The 19,016-nt window shown below is 42.3% G+C and overlaps 1 protein-coding gene across 3 annotated transcripts in view; it reads right to left on the reverse strand.

Moving 5' to 3' along the window:
• Nucleotides 1-19,016, reverse strand: part of snrka (SNF related kinase a) — a 31,867-nt gene that overhangs the window by 4,026 nt on the left and 8,825 nt on the right. For all 3 annotated transcript variants that reach the window (XM_028426100.1, XM_028426101.1, XM_028426099.1), the window contains exons 3-5: nucleotides 12,713-12,854; nucleotides 5,983-6,195; nucleotides 3,422-3,556 (exon numbers count right to left, since the gene is read on the reverse strand). In XM_028426100.1, the coding sequence (XP_028281901.1) occupies nucleotides 3,422-3,556; nucleotides 5,983-6,195; nucleotides 12,713-12,854 (490 nt within the window). The remainder of the gene's footprint in view (nucleotides 1-3,421; nucleotides 3,557-5,982; nucleotides 6,196-12,712; nucleotides 12,855-19,016) is intronic.

Genomic DNA, 19,016 nt, shown 5'->3' on the forward strand with positions numbered 1-19,016 from the left:
ATGATATTCTTAGCGGGAACTACTGTGGAATGGAAATCAGTCCGACAGTTGTGACTTCATTCAGTGTTCGTCATGGTCTAATAAAGCTGCTGCACAGACGCCGCGCTGTGTACATCCCTGCTCTCTGTTAGCTAAAGCACAGCTCCTCTGTTCAGCGACATGATGAATAACGCACCGATTAAACACAGACCTGGGAGAAAGGAGGAGCAGAGTTTGTAAAGCCGATTAGTCAGCGACGCCGACGGGCAGAGAGAGAGCTGTGAATGTCAGCCAGTGTAAAAGCTGAACATCATCATGCTCGGACTAATGTCGCTGATAATGTCACTCGGCCCCGTTTTACAATAACACAGAAACAATCCTCTGAATGAACACAGGAGTGTCAGCTCACAGAACAATCACCACACAGTGTCCAGCTCCCCTCTCTATGTACAACAGTACTCCAGAGCACGTGGCTAAAACTTCAGGTTAAAAGTCACTTTTCATCTTCGTAACACTGCCCTGTGTGTGTTTGTGGCTCGGGTTTGTTGTTCTGCTGCAGAATCTGGGACCAATCAGAGGCTACTTTCACACCAGCTATTGATAGCTTTCTCATGATATATTATTGTAGTGCATATTGAGTACAGATGCAGACATATGGAGACCTGTCACTGCTGCACTCCACTGTCTGCATCGTACCTGTGCTTTGAGTTAACCAATATATTTAATGAAACAAACTAGCACAAGCTAGCTTCCTTCCTGGAGGGTTTGTGTTAACAGGAGCCATCTGATACACACAGTGAGTCTGAGTGATCCCCTGAAAGCACGCTTATGAGTCAGAAAACAATTAATCCCACGAGAGGTCTTGCTGCTAGCTCAACACACACCGATGCACCCTCACTGCCTTGAAATCCCATTTGCATGAGAAGTACATCTCCTGCATACAGACAGATCCGAGTCTGCATCCACACATATGTCTGAAAACATTCCACCAGGAGCGAGCACACTCTGTGGTTTGGAGCCATTTCCTGCAGGGAGCTGCATCCTTTTGTTATCTGTTGTTCAGACCTGACAGAGATAAACAGGTCACACCCCTCCGTCATCACTTATATGTCGTGACACAGACTTCTTCTTTCACTGACTCTTATCACTTCTGACTGTTATCATACAAGTGAAGCGAGTGCAGAGCAGTGACTTGATAGCAGCTCATAAATAATGTATGATCTGATAAAAAAAAAAAGAAAAAAGAAATGTCCACCAAGAACTCACAGAACCACAGCAACAGTTTCAAACATCTTAACTCGAACCACTGAGACAAATCGGACTGAAAGAAGGATACTTATTTGTAACTGTTTGGAACTACTGCTACAGGTGTGTAAAATGTATGATTTTCAAATGAATGCGGCAAAATATTGACTTTGGACCTTGAAAATAAAATCACAGCAGCAAACTGTTGGTTTATGGCGCACTCAAAATTGATAGACAGAGGTGTAGCCCGAGCCTAAATTACTTATACACAACCACTTGAACGTGATTAACTAAGAGGTCCTGAGGTTCTATGTTCTGAAGAACTGTTCATATTCTGACCTGTTATTAATAAAGATTGAGAAGATTGAACCAGTTGTACTTTTTTTTGGAATATTTGAAACCCTTTTTTTGTGGAATACCCGCCAGCCTCACCCAGACTCTACCTCCCCCCAGGTAAGTTGAGTTTGAGACCCCTGACTTAAGGCTGTTCCATACTCCACGAGACAAAGAGCGGAGAACGTGCTCCACGGGTGGTAAGAGATAAATAAAAAAGGTCTTTTCCGCACGGAGGTACCATACTCCGCGAGACGTGTGTGTGCAGAACTCCTCATACGGCCCGCCCACTGCAGCGCACGTCAGACACCAAACGGGAACAGCATCACACACAGCCCACCTCCAGTGTTTGCGAACACAGGAAGGTACAGCAGCTGACATTATGGATTTTGTAGCTTTGTTAAAGGAGATGGACGAGGAGACGAACATGAACAAAAAGCTGGGGGGGGGCATATACAGCGACACATGAATGATAACATTCTAAATTGCAGCATTGTCTTGTTCGACCTCTTGCTCAGTTTCGTACATGAGGTTCTGCAACTGCCTCTTGAATTTTCTGAGCGCATGTGGTGGTAGTGTCCTCATAAAATCGGCAACATGAAGCACATATCTGCCACAGGGGTCCATCAACTGCTGTGCGGCGTCCCTCCTCATCTGTCTCGCCTGCAGCATCACTTTCATCACGCCCACAATAAATTCCGACCAATCACAGCATGGTTGCCGCACAGCCTTGAAAGACAAAGTTCGGCCCGGACCCTGTGCACAAGAGTGCGGAACAGCGGGCGGTCAGCGACAAAAAATGACGTCATTTTGTGTGCGTAACGTCTGCACGGGGGAAAAAGTTCTTTGTCTCGCGGAGTATGGATCCAGCTTTAGGTGCATGTGATGGTGCATATGTATGTTGTATGTATATGTATACGTTTATGGCTAGCAGCAGGGCAGCCCCGAGTGCACGGGTCGGTCTGAGCCTAATAGCAGAGGTCTGCTTTAACACAGCAGAGCTCGGTAACATCGTCTGACACTCTGATGATACAGGTACCCACCATGCAGGCCTGCAGACATCAGCTCACTGTTTGTCACTGTTGCCATGTACACACTTACTGGATAAATGTGCCGACTCAAAGTTCCCCCCTGTTTTTTGTGATCCTGCATGTTTACAGCTACAAACACTGCACTGAAACTGTGGTAGACAGCAGCAGAGTAGAAACAGGAATGTAGAGGGAATTGTGCCAGTCTTTCACGGCCACAGCTGTCCTGCTGAACCCCCCTCACTCCTCTCTTCCTTATTTGTTCCTCTCCACTGTCCGTCTTCCTTTTATAACCAAAGGGAACAATGTTGGCAAGAAGGCAAAGAGGAAATACTTGGACAGCCGAGGGAAAAACAAGGACGTGTTTTCCTATTTTTTAGCAATATGCCGACTGACTGAAGTCACACTTTCGTCACGTACCTCTCTGTGGAGTTGAAGGAATGTAAGACATTAAAGCAAGAATGTTGATAGAAAGTAAGAATCAGAGGGAGACTGAGATTTTAAACACTGGGAACAATCAGTTAATAGTATTTCCTCCCTCGAGCCTGGCAGGTGGAAGCTCAGTGAACCCAGAAATGGAAATGAAACCTTTGGAGATCTAACCCAGTCTTAAGTAACTCTGAGCTCGGCAAAGTGGAGCCAGACAGGCTGCAGTGTAAAGCAGTGAAGCAAGATAGGTCAATTACCCTCTTCTGGGCTCACACCATGACTCAGATACTCATAATGATGACGAGCAGTGGTATTTTGTTACTCACACTCTTCACTGGTTTGCAAAAGAAATGGCCCTCTGTGCTTTAGGGGGAGGGTTGCTCTTGCAGCATCATATTTTTCTTTACCTGAACTGTGCCTTGATGTTGCTGGGGCTGGAGGAGCGGGTCTGGACCTCCTTCTCCTGCTTCTCCCTCAGGATCCTCTCTGCTAGCAGGTAGTATGTGGCTGTGATGTGGTTGTATTTGTTGGTCTCCAGGGCTCTGAAAGGACAAGTGGGACATTAGGACCCAACAGAGGATGCAAAATATGGAAAAAAGTACCAACAGACTGTAATTACTAAGGGCATTAATTAATACCGGGTATTCCTCGGAAACAATAAAGATGATGGATACTTGATTCTTTTGATTATTGACTTTAAAAAAATAATCTTGTTCATTCCAATGCTTTATTTTCAGCATGTAGAATAATCAGGTTCTGATTAAATATGATGGCTTCAATCTTTCTTAGAAGATTTTTCAAAGGGAATTGTGTGTCTCCCCCGGCTAATCAAGGACCAAAGGATGATTCTTCCTGTTTTTACAGCATTATTATGGTGATTGGTGTAATTACAAATTATATAAGATGCAGTGAAGCAGCTAATCTACATATTTGAAAAGGTGCCGCCAAGCGTAATGTCATTTGATTGATCAGAATATGTGAAAAATCTGTATCAATTTTTGGTTGAATTGAAGAATATACTACCGGTATTTACCTATGATGTAACTTTCAGTTTATCCCTTTAGACCATGTAATCAAATCACTTTAAGTCATAAACAACTCAGCAAATAAAGAAAGGTTTATTAAGGAGTGCAAGTTAATGATGCATAAAACACCACAGCAACCCCTAACACCATTACACAACAGAAATCACATGCTTCAGAAGCAGCAGCACTGCCAAGGTGGCAGAAGCAGCTGAGAGGTAGAGCGGGTTGCAGCAGACAGGGCATGTCGTGAAGTTTTACGTGTCTATTACACAACTGCAAAATTTATATTAGCAAAGCTCCAAAACTACATTCCACAGAGGAGTGTTAGGGCAGACTCAATTAAACATGACACACCTGTGGAAGCACTACTATACTTAGACAGCAAGGGCAAGCCAGAAGTAATATAACACTGAACTGAGGCCAAAACACAACAGAGGCTCATTTCTGTGGCACCTCTGACACAATGTCATTAAATAGCAACTTGATTATTAATATAAAATACAAACTGAGCGGACTCCATTACTGTAACATTATTTATCTATATGAAGCAATGACCTGCTGACCTCGGTGACCCAGACTGAATGTGTGAAGCCTGAAGAAAAAAAACAACAGAGCAGCGTGTTTCTCAGACTCCCCGAGCAGCCAGTAGGATTAGAGCTTATGCTCTGCATATTAATGAAACTAATCAACTTCCTCAGGACTGCTGCCAGCAGCTGCAACCACAGGAGGACTGAGAGCGTTTATGTGCTGCGAGTGTATGTTTGTTTGTGTTCTCGGTAATGTGTTTGTGCATGGAAGTACTGTCTTTAATCTCAGCCCGAGGCACAAGGCAATGGCATGCAAATAAATCGGCAGACCTACATTAGAGGTGCAATACTATAAATCACTCACTACGCTGGGTCGTTTACAGTGCATTAGAGACACTGTTTTTCACAGTACGCTTTAACCATATAATCAAACTGATCATGGGAAGGGTAGGTCTACCATACATGCACAAACTGAGGCTTTAATTTATGTCAGAGAGAAATGAATCCTTATTATTTAACATGGATTCACATTCACTTTTGACTCCCACCATCAACTATACATGTAAATGTACAATGTTGAAAGATACCGTGGGAGCTAAGAATACACAAGCTATGTCTAAAAGTTACCTTCCTTTAATTTATGTTGTGCTGCTACTTCCTTTAATCAAGTGGGAATGTTGCAAATTTGCTGGAGTCGTGCCAGCCAATCAGACCTCCTCATCTGTTCAGCACTTGTGCGAGCGCTGCAGAGAATATCAAACACAGCTACAGCTTTGCTACAACACACAGTCTGTGATATCAAGGCCAGGTCTCTGCTGCATGACATTTCAGCGTATGAGAGCGCAACTACACGAGACAGGAGAGAGGAGAATGCAGAGTAACGTCCCACTGTTTCGTTGTTGACCTCAAAGACCCCAAAGGGAGGATAAATCCATGTGAATCCCACTAATCTGTTAGGACTGAGGAAACCTTGCAGATGAGGAGTAGTGAGTATCTTCTCAAAGTAAGTCCAGTTGTAGTCACACAACAGTGGACACACACACACAGATAAAACATAAATGATATACATTCTTCTAAACACTCGAAGTGATGCACAGGTATGAGTCTGTCTCACATCCATGAAGAAGTGTGAAACAAAGCTGAGGGGACCTAAAAATCTGTCTCTGAAATCAACAGCTGCTCTGTTTCCTGGCATGTAGCAGCACACCAGGTTTCTCTGATAGCTGCAGGGTAAAATGTTGACATGAGTTACAAACCTATGGCACACATGTCTTCTTATATGGCAGCACAGAGACAAGAAACAGGATACAGGCCTGCGGGTATCCGTGTAAATGTATGATTCTGTGGGTACATGTTCATGTTTTTGGGTAAATGCTGTGTGAACACAGGGAAAAACACCAAATCAGCCCGACTTACTCAACGATGGCCTCTCGGTCAGCGATGTCTCCTAGCACCATGCGCTGGATGATGCCGTTGTGCTCCTCCTCCGACAGGTTCTTGTGGGAGACGAGGGGAGTGTTGTACTTGGTGGCTGGGGAAGGATCGACCCCTTGCAGCCAGGCGTGGCTCTCGATCTCCTCTAGGGAAGCTCGCCGCTTGGGGTCCCTCTGAAGCATGCGGTCTATCAGACTAGAAACACAGAAAGCAGCACTTTATATAAATCCTATTACAAAATAAGTGAGAATCTGAGTGACTGCTGACCACAGCATTTGGTTCTGGTTTCTTTCGTTTCATTTTTGCAGCTATACCTGGATGTTATACTATGTTCAGGGTAAGAGCAGATTATAGAAATAGGTGCTGCTGGGACTTAAAGCCAATGCCTTGGAGGTGGTAAAATACTTGATGGCCGACTGCTTCCAGGGTGACAGAACGTCTCCACCTGCTCCACCACCTGCCCCCTTTCCTGCCTGAGGGAACACACGCATCATGCTGTCAGACCAATTGATGAGAGAGTTGTGTGACCCCAGAGCTCTGCTAAGCACAGCATTAAGACTCCCACAACAAGTGCAGTTTGAATAATCTCTTCTGACTGCACTACTACAGAGAAGGCGGCAAACGTTACCTTCTGCATAGTGATAGAGATGCAGGTATTGTTTATAGAACGCGGGGAAGTTCCTGCACAAAACTGGCTGGCCTGTGGATTTATAGAATAGCAAGCTGGTGATTTTTTTTTAAAATGTTCTGGTGCTTTAAGCACAGAAATCTAAGGATCATCTAGTTCAATTTCATAGGAGACCTGGCAGAAATCTCCAAACATCTGAACCTTATACCAAAACAATCCTGATACAAAATAAAAACGCCTCGCAGGCCAAAAGAAAAACACAAACTTTTGAACTATGCTGTTAAAATCGTTTTCCAAGCTGTTCTTTGCCCAATGGAAGATGCTGAAAGTTGTTTTCCTCCCATACAGTTTTTTTCACACTTACTTACTTTCACAATTACTCCTGGCCCAGTGTCAGATCTTAATGTTACACCATGTGTCCTATTAAACGTCCTTGCTTAAACTGAACAGATGAAGTGTCAAGAAATCCTACATCTTCCTTCCTTCCAGCCTCAGCTAACGCTCCTGCGCTTCTTCCTTGACGAACGCTACAGTCTAACCCATTTTGTTGTTGTGGCGAGGAGGAACAGATGGAGGACTGGATGTATGGTGTGTGTGTGTGTGTAATGTACAGTGACAGACTGTATGAGACATTTGCTTCGATACAGCTGAGGATGTCAAACTACAGCTGGTCAGCTTATATTCCACACACATGACACTGGTGAAAGCTGAGATATGAGGATTAGGTAGGAATCCAGCGAGAAGAGTAAAATGAATACACTCACTCAAGATGGAAATGGAAAAAGATGGAATAGAAAAGATTCTCAGATTTACTTATATATAGCAGGTGGTGTTTCCTTTTAACTTCTGGACCCACAAATAGAGCAGTTGTAGCGTTAGGTTATGAAACAAAGAGCTAAATACATCCTTTACTTTCCTGACATCTGTGCATACACACACACACATAACATAAGCTTAGAGTTCTGTGCGGCCAAGCTGGTGTATTTCACCTCACTTTGCCTTCACTGAAATCATTTTTCCAACTCCATCTAATCCCCAAGCGTATTTGTAGCAAAGTGCGAGCAGACCATGGCGATGGAGGCTACAGGCTAACAGGCTGTGCAGAGCAGTGCTCTGCTGCCTGTCAGTCATGCTGGGGATTAGTCAGAGCTAGCCAGGCTCCCTGAGGACTACAACCACCGGCAGCAGCAGGAGCAGTGGAGGGGAGATAGAGGCAGCAGGGGCAGCCTCACTATCTGCACACTGACAGCACACACTGCACTGCCAAGCTGGTTCGATAAACAGTCATGCAGACACACTGTTGCATGTATTAAACAGTACAGATCGTTTGAGTCAAGATCAATGCTCATGAGCCAGAGTTAACAACAGCTAGAAACAACGAACAACAACAACTGTTGCATAGCCAAGTCCAGTTTTTACTGCCGAGTTCCAGCTTTCAAAAGCTCTTTCAGTACTATCCTCATCAAAAATGCTTTAACAACATGAGGCTGATGCATGCAGTACAGCAGAGGGTAGAAATATCAGCCAGCAACAGCAGCACATGTGCTAATCTTTGGGGTCCTGCAGCCATGGACAGGAGTGGGAGCAAAATTCAAGCAACATGTGAGACCGATGGAGATACTGGAAAAATTCAACAGGCTCAAAAGAGGAGAAGATTGTTGAAAAGAAGAATGAGATGAATGTGGCAGCAGAGCGTAATTTGATGCATAAGGCTGTATATATATTGATTTCTGCAGATATGAACAAATGACTGCAATAAGATGGTTGATCTCTCAGGATTGAACTACTTAGCAGTGCCAGTTGGAAGGTAGAAATATACCAATTTTGAGCATCAACCTGAAAACTGCCTGAATAACAATCCCACAACCCAAACCGTGCACACCTTACATCTTACAGAGAACACACTGGTACGACAGCACAGGACAAAAACACATATAGGTGGTACTCTAACCAGCACTACACATAGCCGTCTTGTCCCATCCCTCTCTGTTGTTCCTTTAGGATCTATACAGAGAGGCTGTATGGTAACTTCCAGTCACACAAGGCTGCCTCCTCTTACATCTTTATGATACAGGTTACATTAATTAAAGAATTTCCCCGCAGGGATAAATAAAGGAATTCTGATACTGACACAAACACACACTAGTGTATAACAGCTTGTCTATTCTCTGTGAAAGAGGTGTGTGTGTGCGTCTGTGCGTAAACCCACCAACCCACAAGCCGGTGAAAGTGTTAGAATATGAAAGGAGGGAGACTATACCATCAAAACAAGGCTGGATATTTTTCACATTCAGATTTAAACTGTGGAAATCAGCAGGCAATGAAGTGGCTAAACACTATCATCTATGTTGTTTGTGCAGTAACATGGGGAACCAAGGAAGCACAGTGTTCTGTTCGGTTCAATCTAGGCTTGTGCAAAATCGTATCGTTTGCAATTAATTGTCAGAAAAACTGTCACCGATTAATATTTGCCACTTATCGATTACGGCGATTAGCGCCTCGTCATGATGACGCATTTTTGTATGCGACGTACTCTCACCATCACCCGCAAGCGCGCACATGTGAGCCCACAATAACAATAATGGCGGAAGGCAGTGGTATTCAGTTAAATGATGCGGAGCAGCACGTTCCTAACAGAGGTTCAACGTCTGTCACCATAAGCCGGAGTACGAAGAAGCCGAAGAAAGCGAGCGAGGCCACAGCTTGGAGCGTGGAGCGTTGGTTGTTGCCATAGTAACTGGATGTTTGTTGGTATTAAAAGAATGAACTCCGACTGGAGAAGCTGCCTCCGATCTTTATTTACGGACTTCACAGCACGATAGGAAAACATTACAACAGCGAAGTCTCCTCCAGCAGATATTGGAAAGAATTCCACAGGTTGATTTGCACAGACATACATATAAAAGTGAAATTGTCCAGTTTGTTCTTTCTGCTGCGGTTCTACAGTGTGAGTGAAAACATGCACTAGTGTGTGACATACTCCAGTCACAGGTTCATTTGCACAGACACATTTTTTTTAACTTGAAATAATCACTGATGTGACTTTTCTGAACTTATTTGTCCTGTTTAATTTTAATGTTGATATGCACTGCTCCTACCTACCTTAAGATTAGAACATTTGAAGGACAAAGTTACTTTAAATGTTTGCTTCATTATTATTTTGAAGCAGTTTGTGCATCTGTTATCAATACATATTTCAAACATGGCTGGTTGGTGACTAATCACTACTCACCAGCTTAACCTTGACTGATCATTTGTCAGTATCATTTTAGAACAATGTGGCGATTGAGAGTAAAAAACATGTTCAACAAGTCTATCCGATTATCATCCACACATCACATCGCATCATGAGTTGAATCCATTCTCAGAAACTGACTACAACCAGATGCACCCTGGTGTTTTGAAAGGGAGTCAGACAAATCCAGGTCTGATCGAGCTCCTCTTTCACCTTACACACAAACTCATCAGTGGATGTTGCAGCTCACAGTTTCTACATGTCCTCCTGATCAAACCTGAGCTGCTGCAAATGTATATCTCGAAATCGTACCTATATCAAAAGCTTTTACTCAACTGTTTCTGACTAACAGCTGTTTGTAGCAACAAGAAAAAAAAAACCAATTGCGATGACGCAGAGGTAGAAATCCCAAATTGCGACACAAATAGATCAGTCACCAGCGAGTGACTTGGTAAAAACATAAGCCTGAAACTCAGCATGTGACAAATGGCTCCACTGCTCTGAAGTCAAAGCCCATCAGATTGCTCACAGCTGCTTCAGCTTAGCACTTCAATCTAGTCAGTTCTCTCCTTTGACTCAGAGGAGATAAGCATTTATTTCCTGGGTCTAAAAATACTCTGATGTGCAGTGAAGGGTTGTGAAATACAGAATTGGCCTTTACAACATTCTGAGGGGCAGCGGCTCTGATGCCACGACAACAACTCATTACCCCACTGCTATAATTGACCTTACGGAAACCCCGCCCTCCTTAACTACTGTTGCTACACCTGACAAGCTTTCGCACACTCAGCAATGTCAAGGATTGTAGCGACAGATATCCCAAAGAGAATCATCGACAATGTTTGGAAAACTAGTGGAGTATCTGAAAGAGGCAGGCTGCTGTATGCTTTAGAGGGGCATATCCACGAGATTATTGTTCAACGATCAGATCATTGATGAACAACCCAAGTGGCAGACACCACACTTCCTGTAAACACAGTGATCATAAATCAATGATGTTTGTGCACCGCAGGGTAAGTGAAATATAGTATGTAGCCTTAATAATTCTTACCAGTAAGAGCTGCCCAACGCATGCAACGATAGCAGCAGACAGCAATAGCAATAGAAACTACTGAACCATTTGTATTATTAAAAACCGACCTTAGAGCTGTATAAAAAAAACGCACCCCACCCACCCCTTGTGGATAGCTTGTGAATAGTGATAATCTGATTTACACAATCCGTATACACACACTGCTTCGGCATTGTTACCTTGTTCGAAAGCTTGCCAGGCTAGATACAGTTGCTAAGCGATGATTGGCTAGTAGCCTTTCTTTGGGTGGAGTTTCCGTAGGGTCAATTGAATTGTTTAGTAGTTTTCGTAATGTTGTAGCATTCATCTCATACAGTTTGCCTGATCTGATGTATTTTAAAGAACAAATGACATGAACGTCTTATCCTTAGAAAATATTAAATCAATGTTAAAAATTGAGTCATTAAAAAATACATGATAATTAATTTCTTTCACTCCCTTGAGCACTTTAACAGTGTGATCTATAAACAAGTGGTTAATGATGCAGTTCATACTGTATTCCGCCAACTAATTTTGAGGGTGGAACATGTTCAGTTGTGTTTGAAGTTACACTGTTCTGTTCAGCCTCTGAGCTGCACCAACTGCTTTAAGGGTTTTAAATCTCTGCCAGCTACTGGTCTGCAGGGCCTGGAATGAATCAGTGGAGCTACTGCTGTGTTCTAGTGCCTTCTATTTCACACTGCAGATCAAAAGGTTTTGTAATTATTTGTAATAATCATAATATTCTTTTTCCCAAAAAAGCAAAACATAATAATAATCAAATAATAAGAGCAGAGCAGGGGGTCACCAAGGCAGAAAATATACCAAGATAGGAAACAAAACCAACAGAGACCCTGTTTGGAAAGCAGGATTTCTTTAAATAAAACATGAAACACGCAGCCAAATCCCCAACCCACGACCAAAACAAACCTGAATATGAACTACATATAAAGTTACATACAGTATTATTAGTTTAATCCTTGTGTGGCTTATCACAAAGGTAGATCTAGGTCAAGCTTTAGAGAAGGGAATATTAAACCAATGATGTCCAGAAAAGCCACGCAGTTATGCCAGAAACTACAAATAAATAATGTGAGCTGGGAGTCAGTTTCCACCTTTTTTTTTTAAAAAAAACCTTGAGAGCATATTGTGCGTTTTATCTTTACTCATCTTTAATTTTATCTGTCTTTACAAGCAACACTAACTGCAATGGTATTTTAATAGCTCTGTAGCCAACCATCTTGTATATTTATAGACTTTGTAATGCAGTTAACCAATCACGAGTCCTAAAATTAGAGGAGGTATTAAATAAAATGGAACAGCAGGATGCTGTTAGTCAGGCTTAAACACAGTGAGCCAACGTTTCCATCCAGCCAAAACCCACGAGAAGATGCACCGACATGTTTATCATAAACTGCTCTTCATGTTTCCTATGAGAATTATGAGCTGTGACTCAGACTAGAGACAGGCTGCTTAAACTTTGCTATAAGGTTGGCTGTCTTATAAGACAGGACAAGGTGGCACTGTAGCAGCTATGGTCAATCTATACTGTGATCAGGTCAGGTTATAGAACTTCCACAAATCACATATGTTGTCAACAACAAGCCAGACGGAAAACAGAGAAAGAAAAGTTTTACATCACTCAGGCAAGATCAGAACATCAAGGATATTTTCCACGACATGACAGAAATTTCTGAGTTAAAACTCTTCTTAAAGTGACTAAGAGACATTTAAATTGTGGATGCTTTGAAAGAAATAAGACAGGATGATAGGGGGAGAATGCAGTTCCATCACTTACTCTTTGCAGGCGCTGGAGACGTGGGCTGGTACAGTGTATTTACAATCCATGATCATGGTGAGGGTCTCGCTGTCGTTAGCTTCCTGGAAGGGTGGCTGCCCACATACCAACATGAATAGGATCACACCAAGACTCCAGATATCTGAGGCACAGAGAAAGACAGAGACACAGTTTGAGTGACTGTGACTACAGACAGCCATTTTTGTTGTTTTGTTTTTATCTGTGCAAACCAATCAGCAACATTTTTGATAAGCAAAAGGGGTTACTAGAAGGCATAACAAAGGGATTCACTGTGTATGGATATATTTGGTGAATATGCACTTGTTTTGTTTGGGTGGTGGAGCATAAACTGTTCAAATATGAACCCCAATGATCAAGAAATGCTGCAGAGAAGTTAAATGACAGCTGATCTAGCTGCCTTCAACACTGACTGACTTCAGATGACACCAGAGTATAAAAGACATGTTTTATCTCAACATCTCAGCCCTCTTACGTCATAAGAAAGGATGACAGAGAAGGGAAAGGCATGCACTTGTACACAACAACAGCAATGGAGGAATTTGTAGTACAGTAAATCAGTCAGTTCTTTTTCTGGCATTTTTACCCAACCTGTCATTATCACAGGTGACTGTGTGCCTTCTTCACGCAGAGGCACAGCTACGAGTGTTTGTGTGCAGAAAAAGTCCACTTCACTGAAATCGAAAACAAGCTCTCATGTGTAAGTTTATCATGAAACAGTGTGTGTGTGTGTGTGCACGCTATCAGTATAATGAATGTCAAGCCAATTCATCTGTGTGTATGTGTGCGCCTATTCAAGTGTGCATATCTGCACTTGCTAGCTGCACGCAGGGAAAGCAAACTGTCAGCATGCAGAAGCACTGGGCCGTATGCAACCGACACATGCATACAAGCGCGCACACACACAGACCCACACTCCAGCGGTTGTAACAGAACTAACAGCAGGAGTGTGAGAAACAGCCCCCAGCATGGAGCATGCAACACCTTGGAAGGCAGAACTCCTACCTCCCTCTTATATACACACACAAACACACACATATATTTGTGAGTTAACATTTCTATCTCCAACCCCGTTTTACAGTGAAGCCGACCCGCTCACTCAGGCTAAGACATCACAGCGGCGCCAATCAAATATTGGCAGCTCTGAAGTAATTACCATGATGAGGGTTTTTAAGTAACTTTCTAATTAAACGCAAATGCTCCTATGCCCTCACTACTTAATGGATTGGCAGAATGGAGTCTTGATGATGCACGAGGACATGTGCCAGATACTAAAAAAAAAAAAAAAAAAAAAATACAACTCCAAACTATTTTTTTTCCATGATGAAGACTTGAGCAAACAAATTATGAAATGCCTTTCGCTTCCAGTCTCAGCACTGCGCCTGCCATCTTTAATGGTGATGATGCACTCCAAATTGCCAGGGCCCTGCCTCTGCAGGGTTAGTAACTGCACTGCAGGATTTGCCCTTAGGCTAAGTGGAGCTGTGTGTAATTAAACTAACTGAGCGACCATACAAAAAGTGAACAAAATAATCTGCACTGAGTGCTTTTTAAGAGAAAAACTTCTCACATAATTGCATGTTGTTTGATTTGAATTTTAATACCATCTCATGGCAGCACTTGGTTCTGATCGACACTACTACCCTAGCTGGCCCAGGGTTCGCATCTTTGGCCCTTTTCCAGCTCCTCCTGTCTGTCTGTCACAGATACCATGGGTCTAGGTCTCTGCTACATTAAGCATGATGGCACAGTATGGAAGAAGGATGTCCCTGAGGCATTTTTTTTTGTATCAGTTCATTCACCCGTGTTTGCTCACACTGGACATAGCATGCATGCGGAAGCAGCTGCTGCAGCCAGCGGTCCACAGTTACAGCCCAGGAGCAAAACACACACTATGTGGAGGATAATTCCTATTTTCTGTCTGACTTCCAGATGGCATTTGTTCTGAGAGTAGGCAAAAGTGAAAGGCATTAATAACACTGAGCCACTGCTACAGCTTAACAAATGGAGTGTTACAAGGACAACAGAAGCCACAAAAAAAATATATCAGTAAAGTCACCGTGTGGCCCTTACAAAACCTGCAATGGTTTGAGTATGTCCAGGCCCAAGAGTTTTATTTTAGCCATTACCAAAATATGAATATAAAACAAATCACAAATACATCACAAGACTCAATCTCTCCACTTCTGCAATATTCAAACAGCTCCCACTCAGCCTGCACTGATGTCTCTCATTGAAATATTCAAAGAGGTAAGGATGTGAAGAAAGTTAAACCGCATGGCACCAGCATGACGGCTCACTTTTTAAATTATGTTTAGAGAAAATGACAAATACTAGGCATAATTTTACTATGCACATCTAACACCATCAAGTGCAATAAGCACAAAATCAACACCAAAGAAGATCAAGTCATGGCGTAGCAACTTAGCATACTTCTTTTTGCTTTGGATTTTGATGATGATCATGCACTCAGTGTGGTGTCTCTGCCTCCTGTCAGGCCTCCAACTATCAGCATCACTAATAACCAGCACAGCAGCAGATAAAAGTTTTCACCAAGAGTCAACAGTGAAGGGGGGGACGTGTGTAGTATGTGTAACAGTGGCACTGTCACTGTGAGTCGGTGCCTCAGGCAGTCGTGTTGCACAGATTCTGGGTGCACCTGTTCTATGTAACAAGGCTAATCAAATCCACAAGAGGACATGCCAGTGAAATACCCGGTAGCATGTACAGGGAGCATTGTGCTAATACTTTGAAGATAAACTAAAGATAACAAAAGACACCTATGCTATTTTTTTGGGGATTAATTTATGCATCACACATATTCATCAGCTGAAAAGTGCACCACAGTCACCTTTACAGACTGTCAGCAACATATACAGTGCTGCCAGGCTCAAGGGCACTCCCACACACTCTTCCTTACACACTCGTGCTCCCATCACATCAGCATAAATGGCACTGTCACTAACAGGCAGTGGAAAGTGCACTCTGGGTGACAGCTGAAGATCTGTTTAAGATCTCTGTCACATGCAGACCTGCTGCAGCTCCACCTCTTCAGTGCAAGTAGGAGACTGCTACCTCACAAATCACTGGTTTATTGCTATACTCTGCATCATTCCATGATAGAAATGAATCTTATCTTGATGCTGTGGCTGCAGTTTTAGCTGTATGCTGCTTTCACATTTTTTTAATTTTACTGCTAATATCTTTAAATAAGGGGGTATCAGAGCTTAATTATTTCATGAAAAAGTTGTTAGGCATGTTTAACAACTATTCTTGTAATGTACTTCCCAATAAATCTAAAAATAAGAGACAGAAAGACAGAACATGAGTGGGTGAGTGAGAGAAGCTCAGGCTGAAGTGAGACAACTTTTTCTGGACCAATTTCATCTGGTTACTTACTAAAGCAGAGAAGCACCAGGATGAAAAAAAAAACAGCCAAAGGGAGGTACCAGACTTGAACAGATAACAAGATTCCTGCTATCTCACAACCTGGCCCTCTCTTGTTCAGAACAGTCTGGCATGAATGGGTCAGAGGTGGCTGGGATGTTCTTTTCCTGCACAGAATACACTATTTTTCTTCCTTTGTCTGCTGACAACACATCCCACTCTCACAAAGCATTCGTACGTTACTAAAGAACCACTTGAAAACTTTACTTTCCTGCTAGCGTGACATCTCCTTTTCTATCCAATCAACCACAAAAAAAAGATCAAACACTGTCATGGTTTGTGCCACGCACACAGCCGCACATTCCTGACATGTCTCAATGTGCTAATGATTCAGCACTAGCCTGCAGCAAATTGTAGAAAATGCACATAATTGCTGCATAGAAGCTGGATGGGATTGGCATTGTGTGACAGTAGCTTTGAAAGCTGGGGGGCACTGCTGTGGCATTACACCTGAGAACTCAAAACTGAAGAGCTACATATGCACTGACTTACAAGACAACAGCAACATAGACATGCTGAGAGACAGACATATTAATGTTTTACTCAGCTAACTAAGTAATAGTTTTATGTTAATTTTAGTGCCATACTTGTCTGGTAATTGGTCTATAAATCATAGTTTATCTTTAATTATACAAAACTGTAAAAAAATTGTTTTCTTTTTAACTTTACTTTTAATAAAGTTCTCAAATAAAAAAAAAAAAATCTATTATTCTAAATGTGAATTGCATCATGAGGATATATTCCTCCTTGTTAAAAGGCAGCGTGGTACATGGAAGCAGCCAAGGTTGCACATGCACGCTGACAGCAGCATCATTGATCTGAGGAACATGCTGGTTTTGGTGCAAAAGAATATAAACTAACACACCGAGTGTGTAGAAGGACTGCAAAAGTGTGCGAGAGGAAGAAAAGGAGAAATGTGCTGGCTCCTAGTGATGAGAGGAGCTGCTGGTGCTGAATATGGATGAGAGCCAGAACCCCAGTATAACGTGCAGCTCTCTCCCAGGCATCCCCTGCCTCATGTTGTCTCACATTAGCATTATGGTTTCTCCCCTGCTATGAATATGGAAGAGACTGGAATCGCTCATTCCTTTACTACTTGAATGGTATTCACTGTGTGACTTAGAACAAACATTGTCATTAGTAATTGATATACCGTCTTCAAAATATTTAGTCTTATCTCAACAATGAACAAATTCATGCAGCCACCCAAACCAAAATCTAATCTCTTTGTCCAATTAGGTAATCCCTGGAAACCCTGACTCAAGGACCTGCCAAGCAATCCAGGAAGTCATATGATAAAAAAGTACATATTTATAAATTATACATTACAATTTAGCTCTAATATTAGCAATAGCATGCTAATGCTGAAGTCCAATGTCCATCATAAACTTTATTCCTGTCCATTCATGCTGACCTAATTTTAGACGTTTGACTGACCAACGATGACGTCCCTAAAGTTACACCATTAATGTGGCTAAAAATATAAAAGAGCCCATCAAAATTAACTGCTTCATAAGCCATAGCTAATAATTAGGATAATAGTAACCAAGGGCAAAATCAGAGTGCATATCATCCACCCACACTTTTCCAACATTGGACATTCATCCAAGACCAATTACCTAGATAAGGCTGGCTGTGATTCAAAAGGTTTGAACTGTATTAATGCGCAGCAAGCAATATTTACTCTAACTCTATCTTCTTAAGTGAATATAACTGACTCAGCAAACTGAACTTTGACAGTCAAAGATTTGTGTTTAAGATATGTGCATCAACAAGAACAGTAACAGTGTATGACACATGCAGCATTTGGCTAGCTTTAGCTAAAGGCTATGAACCTCCTGTAGTGGACAGGGAGTGTAGCTGACCTTTAGTGAAAATATTATGCACCATTTTCCTCAATAGACCATTTTGGTGTTATTATTTTAGTACAATGAGCACATGCTATTTCAATCCTACCTTCTTAATTACATTGACAGTGATGGGTGAGCATACAGTAATAATCGACCCCGCATCTGTTTTCTTTTTCTATTTTGTGACAGAACATGTACCCGCTGAACACACGAAGCCCAACTTTTTTAGCAGCACAGGTCTTTGTGTAAATGCCAGACAGATGGTCAGGTTGAGTGCCTCTAATATGGTCTGATAAACATGTTTCATTTGGTCACGGCTTGGAAGTGAAAAGCAGGTTATGTAACTATAAACAACCCCAGGGCCTCGAGGGACCTGCTGCACTCTGTAGAAAAATGATGCTGCTGCCATAACCAGGTCAAAGAGCTTGACCCAAGAATGGCCGACAACAACTTACACAAATCCTAGACACAAATATCTTCTCTCTTTGGGTATTTCAATTACTATTAGTACTACTACGGTGGTGTATCAATTAGTGTTGGATGCATGTGTGTGCTCTATTATTTGTAGATTCTGAGCAATAGTTTGACCGGTCAGACAGAGAAGGGTAGCTGAGTAGAAGCAGATATCCCCACAGGAATACTACCTCACACCTGGCTCCTTCACGCTTGCAGCATCCGTTACCATAGAAACGCTCGCTCCCAATCTCAAATTAGAGGCTGAGAGATGCCTCTGTTTGGCCCTCTGGCAAATCTGTCCACACATTCACACTGGTGAGCAATAACATGGCAAAGCCACATCAATGCCGGCCTACAATCATTTTTTTTTTTTTTCACATTTACATTTTAAGTGGTGTGTTCCCCAGTGATTTACAAACTGAAGACACATGATTTTTTTTGCAATCCAAACAGCCATCAATGACAATTTACAAAAGGAAGCCTGTAGCATTTTTTTTCTGTATTTCCATCTTGGCTTCAACAAACAAAGAGTG

This window comes from Parambassis ranga, chromosome 16, assembly GCF_900634625.1.
Source record: "Parambassis ranga chromosome 16, fParRan2.1, whole genome shotgun sequence".
Classification (NCBI taxonomy): Eukaryota; Metazoa; Chordata; class Actinopteri; family Ambassidae; genus Parambassis; species Parambassis ranga.